The sequence below is a fragment of the Herpailurus yagouaroundi genome, unplaced genomic scaffold (assembly GCF_014898765.1).
Source record: "Herpailurus yagouaroundi ecotype Mexico unplaced genomic scaffold, PumYag 100, whole genome shotgun sequence".
Classification (NCBI taxonomy): domain Eukaryota; kingdom Metazoa; phylum Chordata; class Mammalia; order Carnivora; family Felidae; genus Herpailurus; species Herpailurus yagouaroundi.
In genome coordinates this window covers 52503610-52522768 of record NW_024412391.1, presented here as the reverse complement: position 1 = coordinate 52522768, position 19159 = coordinate 52503610, and the positions used below count along the sequence as shown (strand labels likewise).

General features: G+C 33.1%; 1 protein-coding gene across 2 annotated transcripts in view; it reads right to left on the bottom strand.

Moving 5' to 3' along the window:
- The window catches only part of SNX13 (sorting nexin 13), a 136634-nt gene that overhangs the window by 32413 nt on the left and 85062 nt on the right, over positions 1-19159 (bottom strand). For both annotated transcript variants that reach the window (XM_040472506.1, XM_040472507.1), the window contains 4 exons: positions 11759-11863; positions 11023-11155; positions 8423-8460; positions 3883-3952 (listed from right to left, as the gene is read on the bottom strand). In XM_040472506.1, coding sequence (XP_040328440.1) covers positions 3883-3952; positions 8423-8460; positions 11023-11155; positions 11759-11863 — 346 coding nt within the window. The remainder of the gene's footprint in view (positions 1-3882; positions 3953-8422; positions 8461-11022; positions 11156-11758; positions 11864-19159) is intronic.

Below are 19159 nucleotides of genomic sequence, written 5' to 3'. Positions count from 1 at the left end.
GAAACAGGCTCCAGGCTCCGAGCCATCAGCCCAGAGCCTGACGCGGGGCTCGAACTCACGGACCGCGAGATCGTGACCTGGCTGAAGTCGGACGCTTAACCGACTGCGCCACCCAGGCGCCCCTAAAGTATTTTTTTTCTATGATTTTATTTTGGTTCTTTTGACAAAGTGTTGCATTCTTGCCTTAGCTTTTATCTCTACAAGTGTTTTTAATATCCTCTCAGGCTAGGAGACCCTGTGGTACACAATCACTTGAGGATGGCTATATCTAGACACACCCACGCTGGGAATCAAGATGGGCTTTCAATTTCTTGTGGGTACCATTTCCAGACATGATCTTGGCATTCTTTGTTTTATTCTCTTGACACCAGGCTAAGTTTTTCTAGTTCCTCGTTCCTATTAAGCCACCCTTGGTTACTCTGGGCTTCATGTGAACTACTGGGTTCCAGCTTACTATGGCCTTAGCTCATCCTGCCACTTCTAAATTTGAGGGACAAGAAAATGCTCTCAAAAATAAAAATAGCAGGGGTGCCCGAGTGGCTCAGTTTCAGCTCAGGTCATGATCCCAGAGTCGTGAAATTGAGCCCCACATGGGGCTCCATGCTAAGTACAGAGCCTGCTTAGACTCACTCTCTCTCTCTATTTCTCTCTCTCTCTCTCCCTTTGCCCTTCTCCCCTACTCGCTCACTCTCTAAAATAAAAAATTTTGATTAAAATAAAAAAAATTAAAATCAGGTAGCAATGTTTATGCTCCTGTGAGCTCCCTGGCTTCAACTCCACTTTGCTTTCCTAAATTTATTTTTCTTCATGGCCTATGGCACCTGTACATTTCTCCCTGTAGCTATTTTTATTTTACTGTTTTCAGCCTTTCTATGTGTGGAAGGCAGGATTTCCTAGGCACTTTAGACTACCATTTGGCCCACAAGTATAAATTGCTCTTCTAATAATAGATTACATTAATCCATAATTGTGAGGGGAAATAGTGGCTGACTAAATATTTTGTATTTTGTATATAATTAGGCCAAGAAGGGTTTGCATAGCATCTTACTAAATTATTTTAATAGCATGAACGCTAAAAATCTAAACTGACAAATGCAGTTTGGACAGAAACCTCTTTTAGGCTTTCATCAACATTTTTCTAAGATTTGCTCTGTCTACTCAGAATTGTCCTTTGTTCCCTTTTTATCTAATATCAATTTCCTGATTTGTCAAAATATAACATTAGGGATAGACTTTGGTTGCTTCACTCTCTGAGACTTTAGCTCTATGGAACATTATTTATTATTCACTGTTCACTTCTTCCAATGATCCTTCTCACAGAGACCTGTGCAGAACAAACTGCACCGAACTTTTTCATCCTGTTATAGAACCAGCACCACTCAACAGAGTTAGCACGGCAATGAGGGAACAGTTTTATCTGTTGTGTTCAAGAGAGGTTTGGTGAAAGAAAACAGAAAGCAGAAGCCTATTAGGCAACAAATCATAACCAACTAGAAGTTAACAAGAGCAAGAAGACTAGGATGGAATAGAAAAGAAACGAAGGGAAGAATGTTAAGAAAGCATTCTAAAAAAGATTTCTCACAAATTGACAGGCAGAGGAGCTCATGACTCAGGTGCATGAACAATAGGAAGAATAGGTTGTGCAGAAGACAAAAAGGTAATTTGATTTTAAAAACAGATAATGAGGCTGCATATATTTATTATAAGATGACGGTGAGATATTACAGTGGAAATAGGTTTTGCTTTCATTAAGACATGTCATTAAGACATGTTACTTATGGCAGGTGATGTACAAGCTATTTGTCACTAATCCAGAATGAGATAAGGAACTAGACCAGAATGTAAATCAAGCTCTCATCACTAAGTACATTGCTTAATTTAGCTAGTAGATTTTAAAGATTTCACAAAGAGAAGTGTTCAGTAGCCCATGGATCACTCCTTGAGAAGCACTTCACTAGAATCTACGTTCTGCTTCCTGTAATAAGATGTTAAAAACATAAAATCTAGACTCAGAGACTATGAAGTCTAACTGGTAAAATATTTATTGAACAAACACTAATATATAATGGCTACTCATGTAATTACTAATGTAATTAATTAGTCTCATAACAGCTCTGTGAGGTACACATTATTATTGATCCATTTTATGGATCACAGAAGTTAAGGAACTTGCCAAGTTCACCCAACCATTAGGTGGCAGAGCTGGGACTTGAACCCACACAAATGGGAAAAAAGTTATGCTCTTAACAACTATATTATGTTGCCTCTTTAGTATTCATACTTAAGTTTGTCTGACAGAAATAACAATTTATTAAAAATGCTTTTAGTGCTTCCATACATTTTAAGAAGCTAATAAATACTTTTAAATAAATGGATAAAGGAGCTAGAAAATCAGAATGTTTAGGGGCGCCTGGGTGGCGCAGTCGGTTAAGCGTCCGACTTCAGCCAGGTCACGATCTCACGGTCCGTGGGTTCGAGCCCCGCGTCGGGCTCTGGGCTGATGGCTCAGAGCCTGGAGCCTGTTTCCGATTCTGTGTCTCCCTCTCTCTCTGCCCCTCCCCTGTTCATGCTCTGTCTCTCTCTGTCCCAAAAATAAAAAAAAAAAAACGTTGAAAAAAAAAGAAAATCAGAATGTTTAGATAAAAGAAAGATCTACAAAAGAAACATGAACATGAGTATCTTTCTTGAGACATAAAGTATAAGGTCCTCAAGAAAGAAATAAGGACAAATACTGAATATTTGCAGTTTGGAAATATCTTCCCATTTGAAAGACAAACCAACAAAGAAAAGAGAGACTTTTAAAAAGAATTTTACATTTCAGGAAGCAAAATTGAAACAACAGTGAAACAACTATGACAAAAGCTAGAAGGAAAAGCAACAAAACTTCTGGTTTTATTGACAAAGGTGTTATCCAATGACCCTTAAGAGCAGGTAGTGTATGCACCAACTAACTGTAAAGGATAAAAGAACAACTTACACAGCAATTATAAATAACTCATTTCAGAAATATGGCAGGTAACACAGTGCAAAATGAGATTCTAGCTCCAGTGAGAAGTAAAAGAAAACAGAGATCTTAAAAAAAAAAAAAAAGATGCAAATTATCTTTTAAACTGCATTGGTACTGTAAGATCTCTTTTTAGTACCTAAAACGTAAGCATGAAATTGAACTGAGATACCTCAATATGGTAATATTTCAAATGTAATCTGACAGACATAATCCTGTCATCTAGGAATAGTGAGAGGCTGGACAAGTAAACCACCATTATCTACTCATTAGCATTATCTAATAACCCAGTGGCAATGATGTAAATGGATTTTTTTTCCTCAGTTCACTAACCATTTTACATGTATGCTGACTGAGTCACAAAATTTTAGAGGTTTCTCACCTTATCCAAGCATTTCCTAAACTTCCATAAGCTCCTACACCAAAGTTTCATTAACCCAGTTATCTAGTCTGACTCTGCATTATGAAAAAGATTGAGCTAAAATCTACCCCAAGTGATTTCTTAAGAATTCTGCAGACAGTTATCAGCTAGACACAAACAAGAGGAAAAGACTGGGTTTCAAGTTTATTAGCTATGACAAAATGCTTAGAATTTAAGCTTTTCCAAGTGTTAACAGTAACAACCTTAGAGAAGGAAGATATATAAGTATATTCTAACATACATATAAGGTATCATCAAACATGATACAAAGTATATATCAAACCATATACACAATAAACATTTTAGAAGTTAACAAGAAACAATGCAGAAAAACATGTAACTTAAAAATACAACTATAGAACAGAAAAATGGTTTGTAAAAATATATGTGGAAAATAATCCAGGTGTAATAATAATCAATATTTTTAAAGCAATAATTATACCACAAAGTCTCTTACCAGTGTCTGAAATGTAAGCATGAAGTTGTACTGAGTCATCAGAAGATACATTTGAAAGGTCATCTAACGACTTGGGAAAAAAAATATATATATATATACATGTTTAATTTTATAGGAAAAAAAGTGTTAAAGCATTTTATGTCACATATGCCTTACCCATCTTTGCCCCATGTAAACTTTATATTATTTGTATCCATCCCCCAACAATAATCCTCTCTATTTATACGAACAGGATAGAGAAAATCCACAATTAAAAAAACTATAAAACAAAGAAATTCAGAAATCAACTTAGTACATCAGATTATTTCTTCCTTCATTGCTTATCTGCACTTGCTACTTCTTGATTATATTCAATACATGGCAAGAAAAAAATATGGAAAAAATCAGTAGACATATTCTTAACATTTCAATTTTTTAAAATGTACTAGAACCAATTCCTCATTATTTAGCATTTTTATTAATTTAGAAATAATTTTAGATTCCTTATCTAACATGAGAATAATAGTACCTACACACTGGTTACATAAGGATTAAATAAGAAGACATGTAAAACATTTAGTAAGACGGCCTAACACAAAAAGTTATCTATTATTGTGATCTGTATGAAGTGAATCCAGACTCTAAGACAGATTTCAAATAATTCTGAAAAATAATTGCACAAAAATCATTACTGAGTGATTCAAAATGAATCTTTTTTAACTATGGCCTTTGGGTTTAAATTTAAAACTTTTTTGCCTCAGATACATACACCCACACATACCTAGAAGGGAACATAATCACATCATGATAGACTGCAGGAAAGAGTTACCTTGAGCCAATTATATTTATTGTAATAATAATAATAATAATAATAACAACACCATATTATGTACTTGAAATCACTGAAGGTAAATCTTGTATGTTCTTAATATAAAAATGGTAACTATGTGATGTGATAGAGGGGTTAGCTAACCTTATGGTAGTAACCATTATGTAATTATCAAATCAATATGTTGTACGTATTCAACTTATATAATGTTTTATGTCAGTTATAACTCAGTAAAGCTGGAGAAAAATAAACAGCAACAAAAAAGAATTAACTTGAAATTGCTCTCCTCAGAAAGGACTGCTTACAAGCCTGGCCCTTGGATGACAATTGGTGGGAAGGTTCCCACCATTGCCTAACTGCTAAAAGTCATTCATTGTACCTAACCTGTTTGTATAAACAATGTGGTTTATGTCGAACACCCGCTTTCCTTTTGGGAGTCTAGAATTTTAGTATACACTAACCAGAAGTTTGCCTATGTGACCGGCCACCAATGAAAACCTTGGTCACTTAGTCTCAGATGGGCTTTCTTAGTACCAGCATTTCATATGTGTTGTCACTTTCACTGCTGGGAGAATTAAGTATGTCCCATGAGATTTCCATGGGAGAGGATTCTTGGAAACTTGTATCTGGTTTCCTCTGGACTTTGTCCCATGAGCCTTTTCCTTTTGCTGATTTTGCTTTATATCCTTTGTCTATAATAAATCCTATATATAAGCATGACTATGCTGAGCCCTGTGAGTCCTCTTAGTAATCACTGAACATTAAAATGGTCTTGGGGACTTCTTGACACACAGACATTATATGGTTCAGAGATCTTACACTTTAAAAACCACAGTATCTGAATGAACTCTGAAGTCTTAACATGATATTACCAATACTACAAAGAGTCAGTTAAATGACTTAAATGCAGCCATACATGTGACACAAAGCCATTTAAATTAAGGCAATTGCATTCTAAGGAGAAAGCCAAAATTTATCTACTGAAGACTGATTAAGAGAAGCAAAATATGATAATTCCATACAAATAATCCGTAGTATTCCCCTGGTCAAGTCAAGAAGGCGAATCATTTAGTTAAAATGGGGCTTCTCCAGTGATACCCTAAGAGACTTTATTTTTTGTTTGTTTATTTATTTATTTATTTATTTTACCCTAAGAGACTTTAGCCAAATCAACTGTTCTTTCTTGTACCTCAGTTTTCCCAATGATGTAATGGCATAATACTTGCTCTACAACTTTGTCAGTTTATAACGTAAATTATAATGCTTTGAAAAGAAAAAAAGAATCCACTTATTTAAGTGGTCATATGACCTATAGTCAAATATCTTGTTAGAAATATAACCTTTGTTTTAATGTTACTTTTATATGAAAAAGCTTCAAAGAAAATAGAATTTTCTACAAAATTCAGATTGTTATCTACTATGATCTTCCAATTACAAACTATCACAGAGAATATATAACAATTGTTTTTCAAAAAGTATTATTGTTGTTAATTACTATCATTATTATGATTAACCTTTCCTTGTAGGTAACATTTCAACAGCTAAATGCTACTTACTTTAAACATGTTAGCATCTTATACTATGCAACCCAGAAGTTGTTAGAGAACTTTGTACATAAATGTCTTTTTAGTACACCTAAAATATACAATTAATAAGTATTATTTTCATTAAATATGATGAAATAATCTAATGAAACATCTCTTAAACACTAGTCACAGGTATAATGCAAATGTAAATATCAAGGAGACTATATAAAATTACAAGTGGTGAAATAATATCAATTACAGTCTGATTTAGAATTATAAGTATTATTTAGTAAAAGAAAACTGTGATCAAAACAAGTACACTAATGCTGCCCTGAAATAAAACATAGTTTTTGTTCAGTGATCCTTGGGTTAAGACTCTCGAATCTTTGGCAAAAAAATAAGAAGATCCTTTTTTAAACTACTATGCTAAGTCAAAAACTGAAAATTCAGATTTACTATGATAACCCATACAACTATGATGTCCCTGCTAGAAATATTTACAATTCATATGCCAATCTCAATTGAAAAATGAGTAAATCAATACAAATAAATATTTTCTTTGCTTATTATATGGGAAAAAACTATTATGACCTATTTTACAAACTTCAAGCTATTTTTAAAATGGAGCTATCCGCTAACATTTATCTATATATTGGGATTCCTGGGTGGTGCAGTCAGTTGAGCCTCTGACTCTTGACTTTGGGTCCTGGGATCAGGCTCCCTGCTGATCATGGAGCCTGCCTAAGATATTCTCTCTCTCTCTCTGTCTTCCCTGCTTTCTTTCTCCCTCTCCCCAACTCACACACACTCTCTTCCTAAAAAAAAATAGTAATTTAAAAAAATTGTCCATATATTTAAAAAGAATCCAAAAGACTCCACCTACTTAAAAGCTCAAAGTTAATAAAATTAAGTGAATAACAAAATACATCAAGTCATCAACTCAAGTGTGACCTTTGTCAATCAAGATAGTGTTCTGGTTTCTATCACTATGTGATAAAGAAACTGTTATTTGAAAAAGCATTTATTCCAAATATTGAATAAAGGAAACAAGTATTTGTTACTAGTGTCCACACATTTATACAAACACTACAAATATGAATACCTGAAATTTCAAATGAAGGAAAAGTTTCATTGCATTTAGGCATTTTTTCTATATAATGAACATTATTACTAATACTTTCTTCATGCTCTAGGAGTTATTCCTTCTTGTTATAAGGCTATGGAGTACAACAAAAAAATGGTAGTGATACCAAATGACTTAGGAAAATATTCTAAATGTTACACCACCTCTGATATAACACTATAGCTGACTGCCTTGATATTTTGTTAAAGGTTATGTAATTTATAGAGTAATAAAACACTCAATATGGTCATTTTTGAAATAAATGTAGTAATACAGAAGACAACATAAGATAATGGACCTCTAGACCATTTAGCTATTACAAAACGTATGAAAGTAGTGTAGCTAGAATGAAAAACAAAGGAAACAATCTCTCCCTAACCACCCCCCCATAAACTTTGCACTGAAACTTTCATAGAAGATAATATTTCTTCCTAGCAACATTTTATGAAGTAAGTTATTCATGCCAAGGATGGATATATAAAAGAACTGAAATGTTCATTATTTCACACTTTACTATGAATGTATAAAATGCCAATGACAGCTTATATGTTAAAAATATGTCATTCTTAAACCTGTAATCATAAGATAAAGTTGCTTAATTTACTATAAGGCTTTAAGCTTTTTTTTATATATACAAAAACCTGAATTTGTTACAGTGTACACTATAAGAAATATCTGGAATTTTTCAGATATCCTAACTAATTTTACATTTCTCTTCTACACACAAAAAGAGCAAATTTCAATGTACACATTTATATGTCACAAGTTTACTATTCAAAACACCACTATTCAAAGTCACTTCAAAATACTAAATATTGGGAATGAAAATATGAAATCAATTTTTTATCAAATACAACTGAATTATGCAGGTGTGACTTACGCACACTCTTATAAGTGAAAATAAATAAATTTCAGAGGCTCTTATATGTGAATTTAACATTTCTTTTAAAGCAAGTAACTTCTTAAAATATTAAAGCATGATCTGAGAGCTTCTAATATATCATTTATTTATGTATGTTATGGCTCACCTTTTATAATATTTTCAAGCCACTTTAATAATTAAGGCACCCTAAGAGTACTTACCAAATTTATGCTTCCTGTAGGAGACCCATTAAAAGATTCTGTGGAAGGGGAAATTCAACTTAGTATACATTAATAACATTTTGGAAAGAGTTGTTTTATCTAAGGTTAAAACGCTAAGAATGAAAGTCACCAAAGCAAAGACTTATTAACAAAGAGCACAGAAAACTGTGGTACGGTACTCCCAAACACCTGTTTCCTTAAGCCTCATGGTTTTCCAAGCCAGGTATTTCAGTGAAAATATTTATGTACCTAAGTTGCCCCATCTAAAACATACACCAAAAAAAAGGTGTTCATGTACAGGAAAACAATTATTAAGTATTTTATTTTCCCATTATCATATGAAGTTGTCTGATACAGTGTAAATATGAGGAAAACACTGCAGAGTGAAGTCCATTAAGAAAGGTCTCAAGTATTTTGTTAGTTTTTACTGGATTAAGACGTATTACAAATAAAACTTCTCTTTCCTGTGAAGAATAAATAGATTATTAATATAGCTATTATTTCCACTTATTCTTGGTAGATTTGGCTCTAAAACATTGCAACCCTAGGTTCCTAAATATCTCACTAATAAAACAAGATATATAAAACTTCATATACAATGCCATTTAATTAAAAAGCAACTAAAATTATTTTTAAACAGTAATGTTAGAGAGCTAAGTCAATTATACATTATTAAAATTAATGTCTTTTCCCTCAGTTTTTTTATTCTATATCTGAACACGCGAAGTTATCCATTAAGATGCACCTCTGTTAAAAATACAAATTAATGTATGGTAAAGTAAAATTCATATACAGTTTTAAGTTAAGGTATGGTTTCTAGCACTTAAGAGATTATGAATAAAAGCTACAAGTGAATTTACAAGACTTTGGAAAAGTTCTTACACTATAGGATCAAAAACTACTCCCACAGAATATATTGCTACTATCGCCATTTTAAATTATATATCATTTAGAAGCTCATACAATTAGCTGATTATGATTCAACATATCTTCTTTCATTCTGGGTCATATAGCAAATCCACTTCACAAAACTAAGAAATTTCTAAAGTAGATGGAATTAAAATAGACAAAAAAAATTCTAATAGTCCTTTCTGGAAACCACGCTGCTACTTGCAAATTCACGGCAGCTTTATAAAAGATTTTTCAACAGAGACAGTAAGTACAGATAAACTAAACTTGAGGTTAGCTCCTACAGAAGTACTCTTCAAAAAAAAAAAAAAAAAAGGTTCCTTAATTATGCAATCAAATCCAGTTAATGGAATATTATTCCAGTTTTAGAAATAAAACCAGAAAGAGAATTAACTAAAACTCCCACAATACTAGACCAACAACCAATATAAAAGTTAACAAAACTCAAATGCAAACTTCACTAACTGGTTTTCTTAGATTATTGAAAAAGTAATATCTTATTAATGTAGACCAGGGAGTGGGGAAGGGGAGACAGAGAAGGAAGGCTAAGAACCTTTTATAATGGAGATACTTTTTAAAGCAGTGCTTACTACCTAAGAGATCTATTGTATCTCCAACCCCAGTGGTCCATCCCTTAAAACCTATTCATAAGTAAATGATTAAAATTAAAGCATTCTCTTAAAATAATTACTTTGTCAAATCTTTCCCATTTACTTTTTATTTTCATTGCTTATATAGACAAGCAATGTCTATTTCAAACCTTATTGAAATAAATCAAACCTTATATATTTAATTAGTTTAATAAGTACTAATGAATTGGATCACAAGTAAAATGGCCACTGGGCCTCACAATATGGAGACTTGTGCTCTAAAGGCTGCCTCTCCCACTATTTTTAAATAACAGCTTATGTACTACTGATAAAAACTGGTATTTGTGTTTTAGTCTATAAATCATTCTCATATACATAATTTCCCTTAAATCCGACAAATGATATCAAAATAACTCAAGATACGGCAAAAATTTTATCCTAGATTTACAACTAAGAAAAATGAGGCTTAAAGAAATTAAGTATTTGGCCAACATCACAGAGGCACTAAGTAGCAGAACAGGAGTAAAATCTAAATATTCTGATTCTCAAAATCTGCTTTCCTCATTATGCCACAGCGGTAATAGCCTCATCTGAAAAAATTCAATGTTGAAACAAATGACATTTGTAGCTTCTTCCAGCTTATACTGTGCAGGGTATAATTAAAGGGAAAAAAACTGTTTTTTTAAAACAATGCTCTTTGGATTATGGTACACTCTCAGGATCACTACTTGTTATCTCATTTAATCCTCTCAATAATCCTGTTAATCATGAATACTATTAGTTATTAGCAAAAGGGAAACTATCATAAAAAATATTTGGGTGATACAATTCAAGAAAACATTCTTTAAGACTCCAAGGCTTTTATAGCTATGTTCTAAACTATTATTAAATTTTCAACATTTTGCTTTAGTGAGGTAACTAAACTTTGTCATTCATTTACAGAATTTTAAATATAATTTATAATTGGGCTTCAAGGTATTTTTTATCTTGTTTTAAAGATCATGTTTTGGCAACAGAATATATGTAGGAATATGTTATGTGTACACACACACACACACACACACACAAACACACACACATGTGCAATGTGTGTCACCTTACCTCCATCACCATCATCTGATCCTCTGAAACTAGGATCTTTTAACATATCCAGCTCGGCTAACATGCGCACATAAAGTGCATTCTGTCTGAAGGAAGGATAAAATCTTTCATCTCGTAGCATCAATTCATAAACCTTATTGAAATAAATTAAGATATTCCACCATTAATACAGATAATATACTAATTTTCACTAATAAGATTTCACCAAAAGCTAGACAGAGGTCTTGCTATAAAGAATCACAGATTCCGTATTTATAAGATATCAGCAATAAGCCTATTATCACAAATAATGATTTCTCAACTAATTTCACAACTAATGGACCCTCCAATACCTAAACTGCATTGAAAATGGTCCTACAGCAACACAAGTCACATGACAGGTTATATATAGTGTTCTAGGAAGTACTATATTCTAAGAAACAAGCCCACATAAAGGCTCCAGGATCACAGTAAAATACATTACCTCAGGTTACTGACATATCATCAACTCATGAAAGTCTAAGACTATATATCTGGCCCTTTAGATTTAAATACCAACCCAACATAAGGATTTTCCTCACTTGTCAATTAAATGAACAAACTGGCCTATCGTTTTTGTAACTGAGAAATCTGGGTTCCATTACTCACCTTTTTAGTTATTTATACTTTTATGTTTCAATAACCTTTGAAAAACTGAATTACATGTACAAAGAAATACATATTTTTCATAAGAAAGAATGATAAATTCAACATATACCTTCCTTTGAATGTCATCAAAGATTTCAGGGGTTGGATCTTCATGATTCAAAGTATCTGCTAATTTTGCTACCAAATAATCATCAACAGTAACTCTTGGAGATGCCTAACAAACAGAGAAAAATAATAGTAGTAATGACATTTTGCGTTTCTAAATACAAGTTTATTCTTTATAAAAGAATTACATAGTGGAATTATATTATTGAAAGTAATTGGCAAAAAATCCTTGGTTTGTAAACAACACTGTGATGTTTAATAAGGCTGAAATAAGAACCAACCTTCTTGTCATAATGTAACACAGAATGGGAGACAAACATGGATTTAAATCCTGGCATTTGCTGAGTAAGTTCCCTCTCAATAGGCTTAATTTCCACAATATGCAAAATGGATATAATACCACCTATGATTATTATGTAACCATGAGAGATTTATCTAAGGCATACAATCCCAGTGTGTAGCACATAAGAAACACTGTCATTAGGAATTAGTGCTTAACATCCAGTAGCCCTGGATGTCTATTTAATGACTGCCAAAACAATAAGCCATTTTTTACTTGTCATTTAACACTAGAAATAGTCCTTTTAAGTTGCCTTTAAAAGAGACTATGCTTTTCCTAAATTTGGCTTTATATTGCTGTAGCAAAATCCCAGTGTGATATGGGAGGGCAAAAATATGAAAAGTTAATTTCTTCCAACGACTTTCATTTTAAAGTGCCTAATATGACAGATACACCACAGAAATATAAAATCTGATGTTCAATGTGAAAAATTTCTTTATTGAAAGAAAAAAATGCTGAAAAACTAGAAACATGGTCTTCTTTGGCATGTCAACTTGAATTTTTAGTTCTGAAGCCTCTGGAGAATAAATGAGTGATAAGGATGTTAACTTTTAAAAAACTAGAACAAGAATGCATTGTTCAAATAATTTCTTTATACTATCCAACAGAATTATCTAAAGAAAAGAATAGATAAATACAGAAAAAGAGAAAGGTTTACAAATAAGTAAACAACAGAGTATAAATGTATAGGAAAAGGACTATACGACTTCTAGTGTTCCCTTGTTAATTCAACATTATAATTAGTAAACCCAAGTAGGTGGTGCACGGTGGTTGGAGCTTTTTGGAGGAGGAAGGGGAGGGTGCTTATTTGTTGACTGTGTATGAGAGGATGTGGTGTGGTGGTGTGTGTATGTTTTCCCCTGAAACAACAAAAAAACTAAACAACTTCAAGTCTGTAAAAAAAATATTAGAGAGGAACTGATGTTAGCTAGTTTTGTCCTTTCATTTGCCCTCTAAGATGACTAAACTCAGTTTCTAGGAAATAACAAGATGCAAATTTGAAAATTAAAACATTTCACATTTAGCTTACTTTTTCCTATAATCTCAAATATACAGAACTGAATTAAGCCTCATCTTTGGTATATAGGGTGACCAACGTTTTTAAAGAGTTATCACAGGACACAACTAACCAGATCTCAAAGAATCAATATAGAAAAAAATATTTATATACATTTTTTACTATTTAACATAAAAATACAAAAATGTGTTTTTTCAGAATTATCTATTAATGTGTGTTCTGCACTTTTCCACTACACAAATGTGATTATTTAAACAAGAGGACTACTTAATAGTGGCAATTAGTAATTAATAGGACTAATTCAACAAATAATGTTTGAGAAAAACCTAACTATTTAGGTTCTGTTTTCTGATACACGATTTAACTTTTAAGCTCTTCATTATATAATAAATATTGCAGGCTTAATTATTGTGTATTATTAAAGTGCATAAATAGAAGACTTTTAAAAAGATTATAAATATAGTAAGACTAAACAGGTATTATCTATATTTAACTTAAAAAAATTACTTTCCTTTTTATTCCATGATCTGATGAAGATATTTTTACTTTTTATGTTTCCTTTTTTAACAATACTTCTCTAATCTGCCTGCAGACTTTAGGACTTTTTTTTTTTTTTCTTAAACCAGGGGGTATAACTGAATACAACCAAATACAAAATTCACCTTGACTTTTACCTCTGTTCTTAAGCCTACATCACACTTATTTCCCTTTTCAGTCCAATGTGATGACATCAAGTTAAATAAATACCCTTTCGGGGTGCCTGGGTGGCTCAGTTGGTTAAGCGGCCGATTTTGGCTCAGGTCATGATCTCGCGGTCCGTGAGTTCGAGCCCCGCGTCGGGCTCTATGCTGACAGCTCAGAGCCTGGAGCCTGTTTCAGATTCTGTGTCTCCCTCTCTCTGACCCTCCCCCGTTCATGTTCTGTCTCTCTCTGTCTCAAAAATAAACGTTAAAAAAATTTTTTTTTAAATAAATAAAATAAATAAATAAATACCCTTTCAATAAAACCATTTTGGCACAGAATACTAAGACTTTCCTTACTAAAAGCAGCAGCAGGTTTTTAGACCTATAGGCCCAGTGTATCTAAGAATTTACCATATAGATTTTATGTCTAAAATGCCCATTTTAAACACTTCAAAGCATAATGCATGTCATTAAAAGTTAAACTTCTCTTCCTCAAGAAAAATGGTTTTAAAACACACAGATCACTTAAACTTGTGAGAGTGAAGGTGAATTCCAAACAAATTATAGTTTTAGTAAAGAAACAGAAAATCCTATTAAAGCTGGTTGTCCCTTTCTGGTGATATTTTTTGAGTCCTCAATAGTCTCATCTCAAACAAACAAAAACATTAGCCATTTTGTTCACTGAGTTTTTCTATAACCCACACAAAAACAACTTAGGTCAAACCATCCTTTTCAAGGTTCCTCTTAGCCTCTTCAAAGATCATTCAACAGTTCTGGAGAAAAAGGCATATAAATTTCTGTTTACCAAAAAAATAAATAAATAAAAATAAAAATATTTGTTTGCCATAATTCTTTGCACCATATTTATTTTTTATGTATTTTCAAATTCGAAGACATTATTCTTCTCCCATTCTTTGAAAACATGATTTTACTGCTATCAATATTTTAGCATTTTTTCTATGGCTGGCAACGACAGCCATAGCCATGTTGAAGCAAATGTCTAAAATGCTTATTTTCTGACACTTTTATAATGTCAAAAATCTCATTAAGTGCTTATGAATGTTTTGAAGAAACTAAAAATTGACCAAAAAACTTTTATGAAAACCTTGGTATCACAGGTAAGCAAATGGTACCTCATTTTAGCAGTACTGTATAGAAGGAATACATATTTAGCAGGTAAGATCTATTCATTTTCTTTGGTAAGAAGTTTATAGACTGAAAGAAATTTGTCAAAATTTACATTTGCACTGTCTGATAAATATGTATTTATATAAAAGCAAAGTTTCTTTTATGTTTTCTGCAATTTATTAAAATGTTAAACATCAAGATTATCTAAAACTCCCCATTTCTTCACATCAAAGAACCTAGTAGCTATGGGAAATATACCCTTCTTTCCACAATTTGATGTAACACAATACACTACCAAAAGCATGACTGCTGGTTAAGAACTGCCAGAATAAGTTCTAAACTTGAAAGGGCCAAAACACGTTATCAAAACTTTCTCTCTTGTTTACCCACAGGATATTTCAGCTGAAACTTCTGAATCATGAAATGTAACACTATTCAGTTTAAAAGTAACTCTACTTTTACAAAGCAAGCAAGGGACAGATAGGCTAATGTGTGTTCATTTGTACACTGGGCCCAAGCTAATTCACTTAATACTCACTAGTTTTAACAGATCACTGGGGTCTTTTGGGGAGATGGAAAAAAACAACAAAAGCAAAAACTTTTTATTAATTTAAAATTATCTGCAATATTCAGTTTCAATATTTGCTTTTATATCCCCTTCTCCACCAAGACCAATCTCAAAACATTTTTTATACATCATGTAGTATGCTTTATTTTGGTTACTCTCCCTAATCCAGGTATAAGGCTCCTTCTCTTTGTCATTAAAACGACATAGTCATTTAGTCTTCTTTTCTGGCACTGTCTAGGTCATGCTGATGTTGGTACTGTAATTATCCTCATTTTCATGTCTCAACTTCTAGAAAACATGGTTTTAATATTCATAATGTTAAAAATTAAAAAGTCCTGGGACACCTGGGTGGCTCAGTTGGTTAAGCATCCGACTTCGGCTCAAGTCATGATTTCGCGGTTTGTGAGTTCGAGCCCCACGTCGGGCTCTGTGCTGACAGCTCAGAGCCTAGAGCCTGCTTTGGATTCTGTGTCTCCCTCTCTCTCTGCCCCTCCCCTGCTCATGCTCTGTCTCTCTCTGTCTCTCAATAATAAATAAACATTCAAGAAATTTAAAAATTAAAAAGTCCTATCACAATACAAAACACATGACAGGAAAAGTAAAAGACAGACTGTGAATATCCAGGATAACAAATCACTTAAATTGTAGATGCAGTACAGACAATAGAGTCCATTACTGTGAAGAGCAAATAATGGCTGCCAATATTATAAGCTAAGGAAAAAAGACAACGATGACTGTGAATAATCCACACCATAGTCATTTGACACTAACATGTTGCCTTCAGCCCTGAATTTCTGGCATCACATTGAGGTTTTGAATTTTTGTCAATCTTCTCCATCCAATGCTAAAATGTGGGACTTGCTGTGTCCTGGGGAAAGGTTTCCCAAGACTCAGGAGGTCTTTCAATGCTTTAAAAAGAGATGACCTTCAAAGAGTAACAATTAAACTCATAGTTGATTTCTCAGTAGAAACATAAAAGCCAGAAAACAATGAAATGCTATCTTTAAAATGCTGAAAGAAATTAGCTTAAATCATTACTAATTTTTTTTTTAATTTTTTTTTCAACGTTTTTTATTTATTTTTGGGACAGAGAGACAGAGCATGAACGGGGGAGGGGCAGAGAGAGAGGGAGACACAGAATCGGAAACAGGCTCCAGGCTCCGAGCCATCAGCCCAGAGCCTGACACGGGGCTCGAACTCACAGACACACGAGATCGTGACCTGGCTGAAGTCGGACGCTTAACCGACTGCGCCACCCAGGCGCCCCGATCCAGTATTAACTATAATCCCCACACTGGACTACATAAAAAAGAAATGACTACAACCTACTTTAAAAACTAACATAGAAAGACTTTGATATAGACCTTAAAGCTGTGTTTTTAAATAGAAACTCTTGAATGTGTGCAATAAGAAAACATGAACAGCAATATTCAGAGCAAAAGTATGAGAGAAAAGAAATGGAAAACAAACCAAATTGCTCATAAATATTACTGAAGGTAAATAAAGTCTTGTATATGTGTATAATAAAATACTTCAGTGAAAATGAACTATACTTGCATGAATCAAAATGTATAAATATCAATAAAATAATGAGAATAAAACAATGCATATAGTATCAGACCATTTATATAAAGGCCAGAAACAAAGCTAAGGGGGCACCTGGGTGGCTCAGTCGGTTAAATGTCCGACTCTGACTCCTCTTGATTTCAGCTCAGACCGTGATCTCGTGGTTTGTCCATCGAGCTCTGCATTGGGTTCTGAGCTGACAGCAGGGAGTCTCTCTCCCCCTTTCTCTTCTCACCCCTCCCCTGCTCACGCTTTCTCTCTCTCTCTCTCTCTCTCTCTCTCAAAAGAAAGAAAGAAAGAAAGAAAGAAAGAAAGAAAGAAAGAAAGAAAGAAAAGAAAGAAAGCAAGCAAGCAGTGTATAAGCAATGTGTGCTTTAGAACACACATGTATATTAAAATGGTAGGGAAAAGCAAGTGAATAATTACAAGAAACTGATTTCATCAGGAATTAAAGAAACCGGTAAACATGATAGGTGAAGACAGGTGAAGAATATATTAAGGATCTTCAAAAGCATAGTAAATGTTTTATTTCTTCAGCTAAATGGGGTGTATAAAGGTGTCTGTTATAGTATTATTCTTTAAAATGTGCACTGTTCCGTATATTTCATAAGGCAAAAATATAAGCAAATGGACGAATGAGCAGGTTTCAAACAAAATTCACACTTAAATTCAAATCCAACTTTTGTGCTACTTAAGTATAAATTAAAAGGTATTATAGCATAGACATTACAAGTACTGGACTGTGAGAAATCTCAAGGATTGCTGTGTCCATATTAATGAGGGATATTGGTCGATAGTCTCCTGAGTGAGGTCTTTGTCTGGCTTTGTTATCAGAATGACAGTTTGGCAACCTGTGTCTTTGAAAGCATTTGCCCATGTCACCTAAGGTGTCTAGTTTGTTGTGATAAAGTTGTTTATAATATTTGCTTATGGTCTTTTTGATTTCTATATGGTTGGTAATGATGCCTCATGATTTTGGTATCTGCGACTTTCTTTCTTGGCCAATCCTGCTAAAGTTTTTCAATTTTATTTCTCTTTCAAAGAAACACTTCTTGGTTTTATTGTTTTCATTACTGTTTTTCTGTTTTTCATTTCACTCATGTCTATTTTGATCTTTACTGCTTCCTTCCTTCAGTTTACCTTGAATTTATTTTGCTTTTCTTCTTCTGGTTTAAGGTGAAAATATAAATTGTCATTTTGAGATCTTTCTTCTTTCTAACTAGGCATTTAAAGCTACAAATTTCCCTCTAAGCACTGCTGTAACTGCATCCCATAAATTGTGATACACTGTGTTCTCATTTTCATTCAATTCAAAATACCTTCTAATTTCCTTCTGATTTCCTTATGACCTAGAGACTACTTAGAAATGTGTTAATTTTTAAATATTTATAACTTCTCAAAATTCCTGTTAATTTCTAATTAATTGTACTACGATAAATAGACATTCTTTCTATGGTTTCAATACATTTTTTAATGTTTCTTTACTTATTTTTGAGAGAGAGAGAGAGCGCACAAGCAGGGAAGGGGCAGACAGGGAGGGAAGAAGAGAACCCAAACAGGCTCTGTGCTGTTACTACAGAGGCTGACATGGGGCTCAATTCCCCAAACAGTGAGGTCACTACCTGAGTCAAAATCAAGAGCCAGGCACTCAATCAAGTGAGCTCCCCAGGTGCCCCTAATTTCAATCCTTTTAAATTCAGAGTTGTTTTATGGCCTAGTAAAAAGTCTGTCTACCCTAGACAATGTTTCACAAGAGCTTGAAAATGGTGTGTATTCTGCTGTTGTTAGTGCAAGTATTCTACAGATGTGTTAGATCTAATTGGTTTACAGTGTTCTTCGATTCTTGTATAATTTTGGCCATTTTTTTCCCATTTGGTCATTTTCTTTCTCATTCTGTCAATTATCGAGTGGGTATTGAAGTCTTCAACTATTACTGTTAAATTGTCTATTTCTCCCTTCAATTCTATCAGGTTTTGTTCTATGTGTCTGTGGAGGTTTTGCTGTTGTGTTTATAATTATTTTATCATTTTGATCAACTGACCCTTTTAGCATTATAAAATGTTCCTCTTTTCTCTAATAACAAATTTCGTCTTAAAATCTAT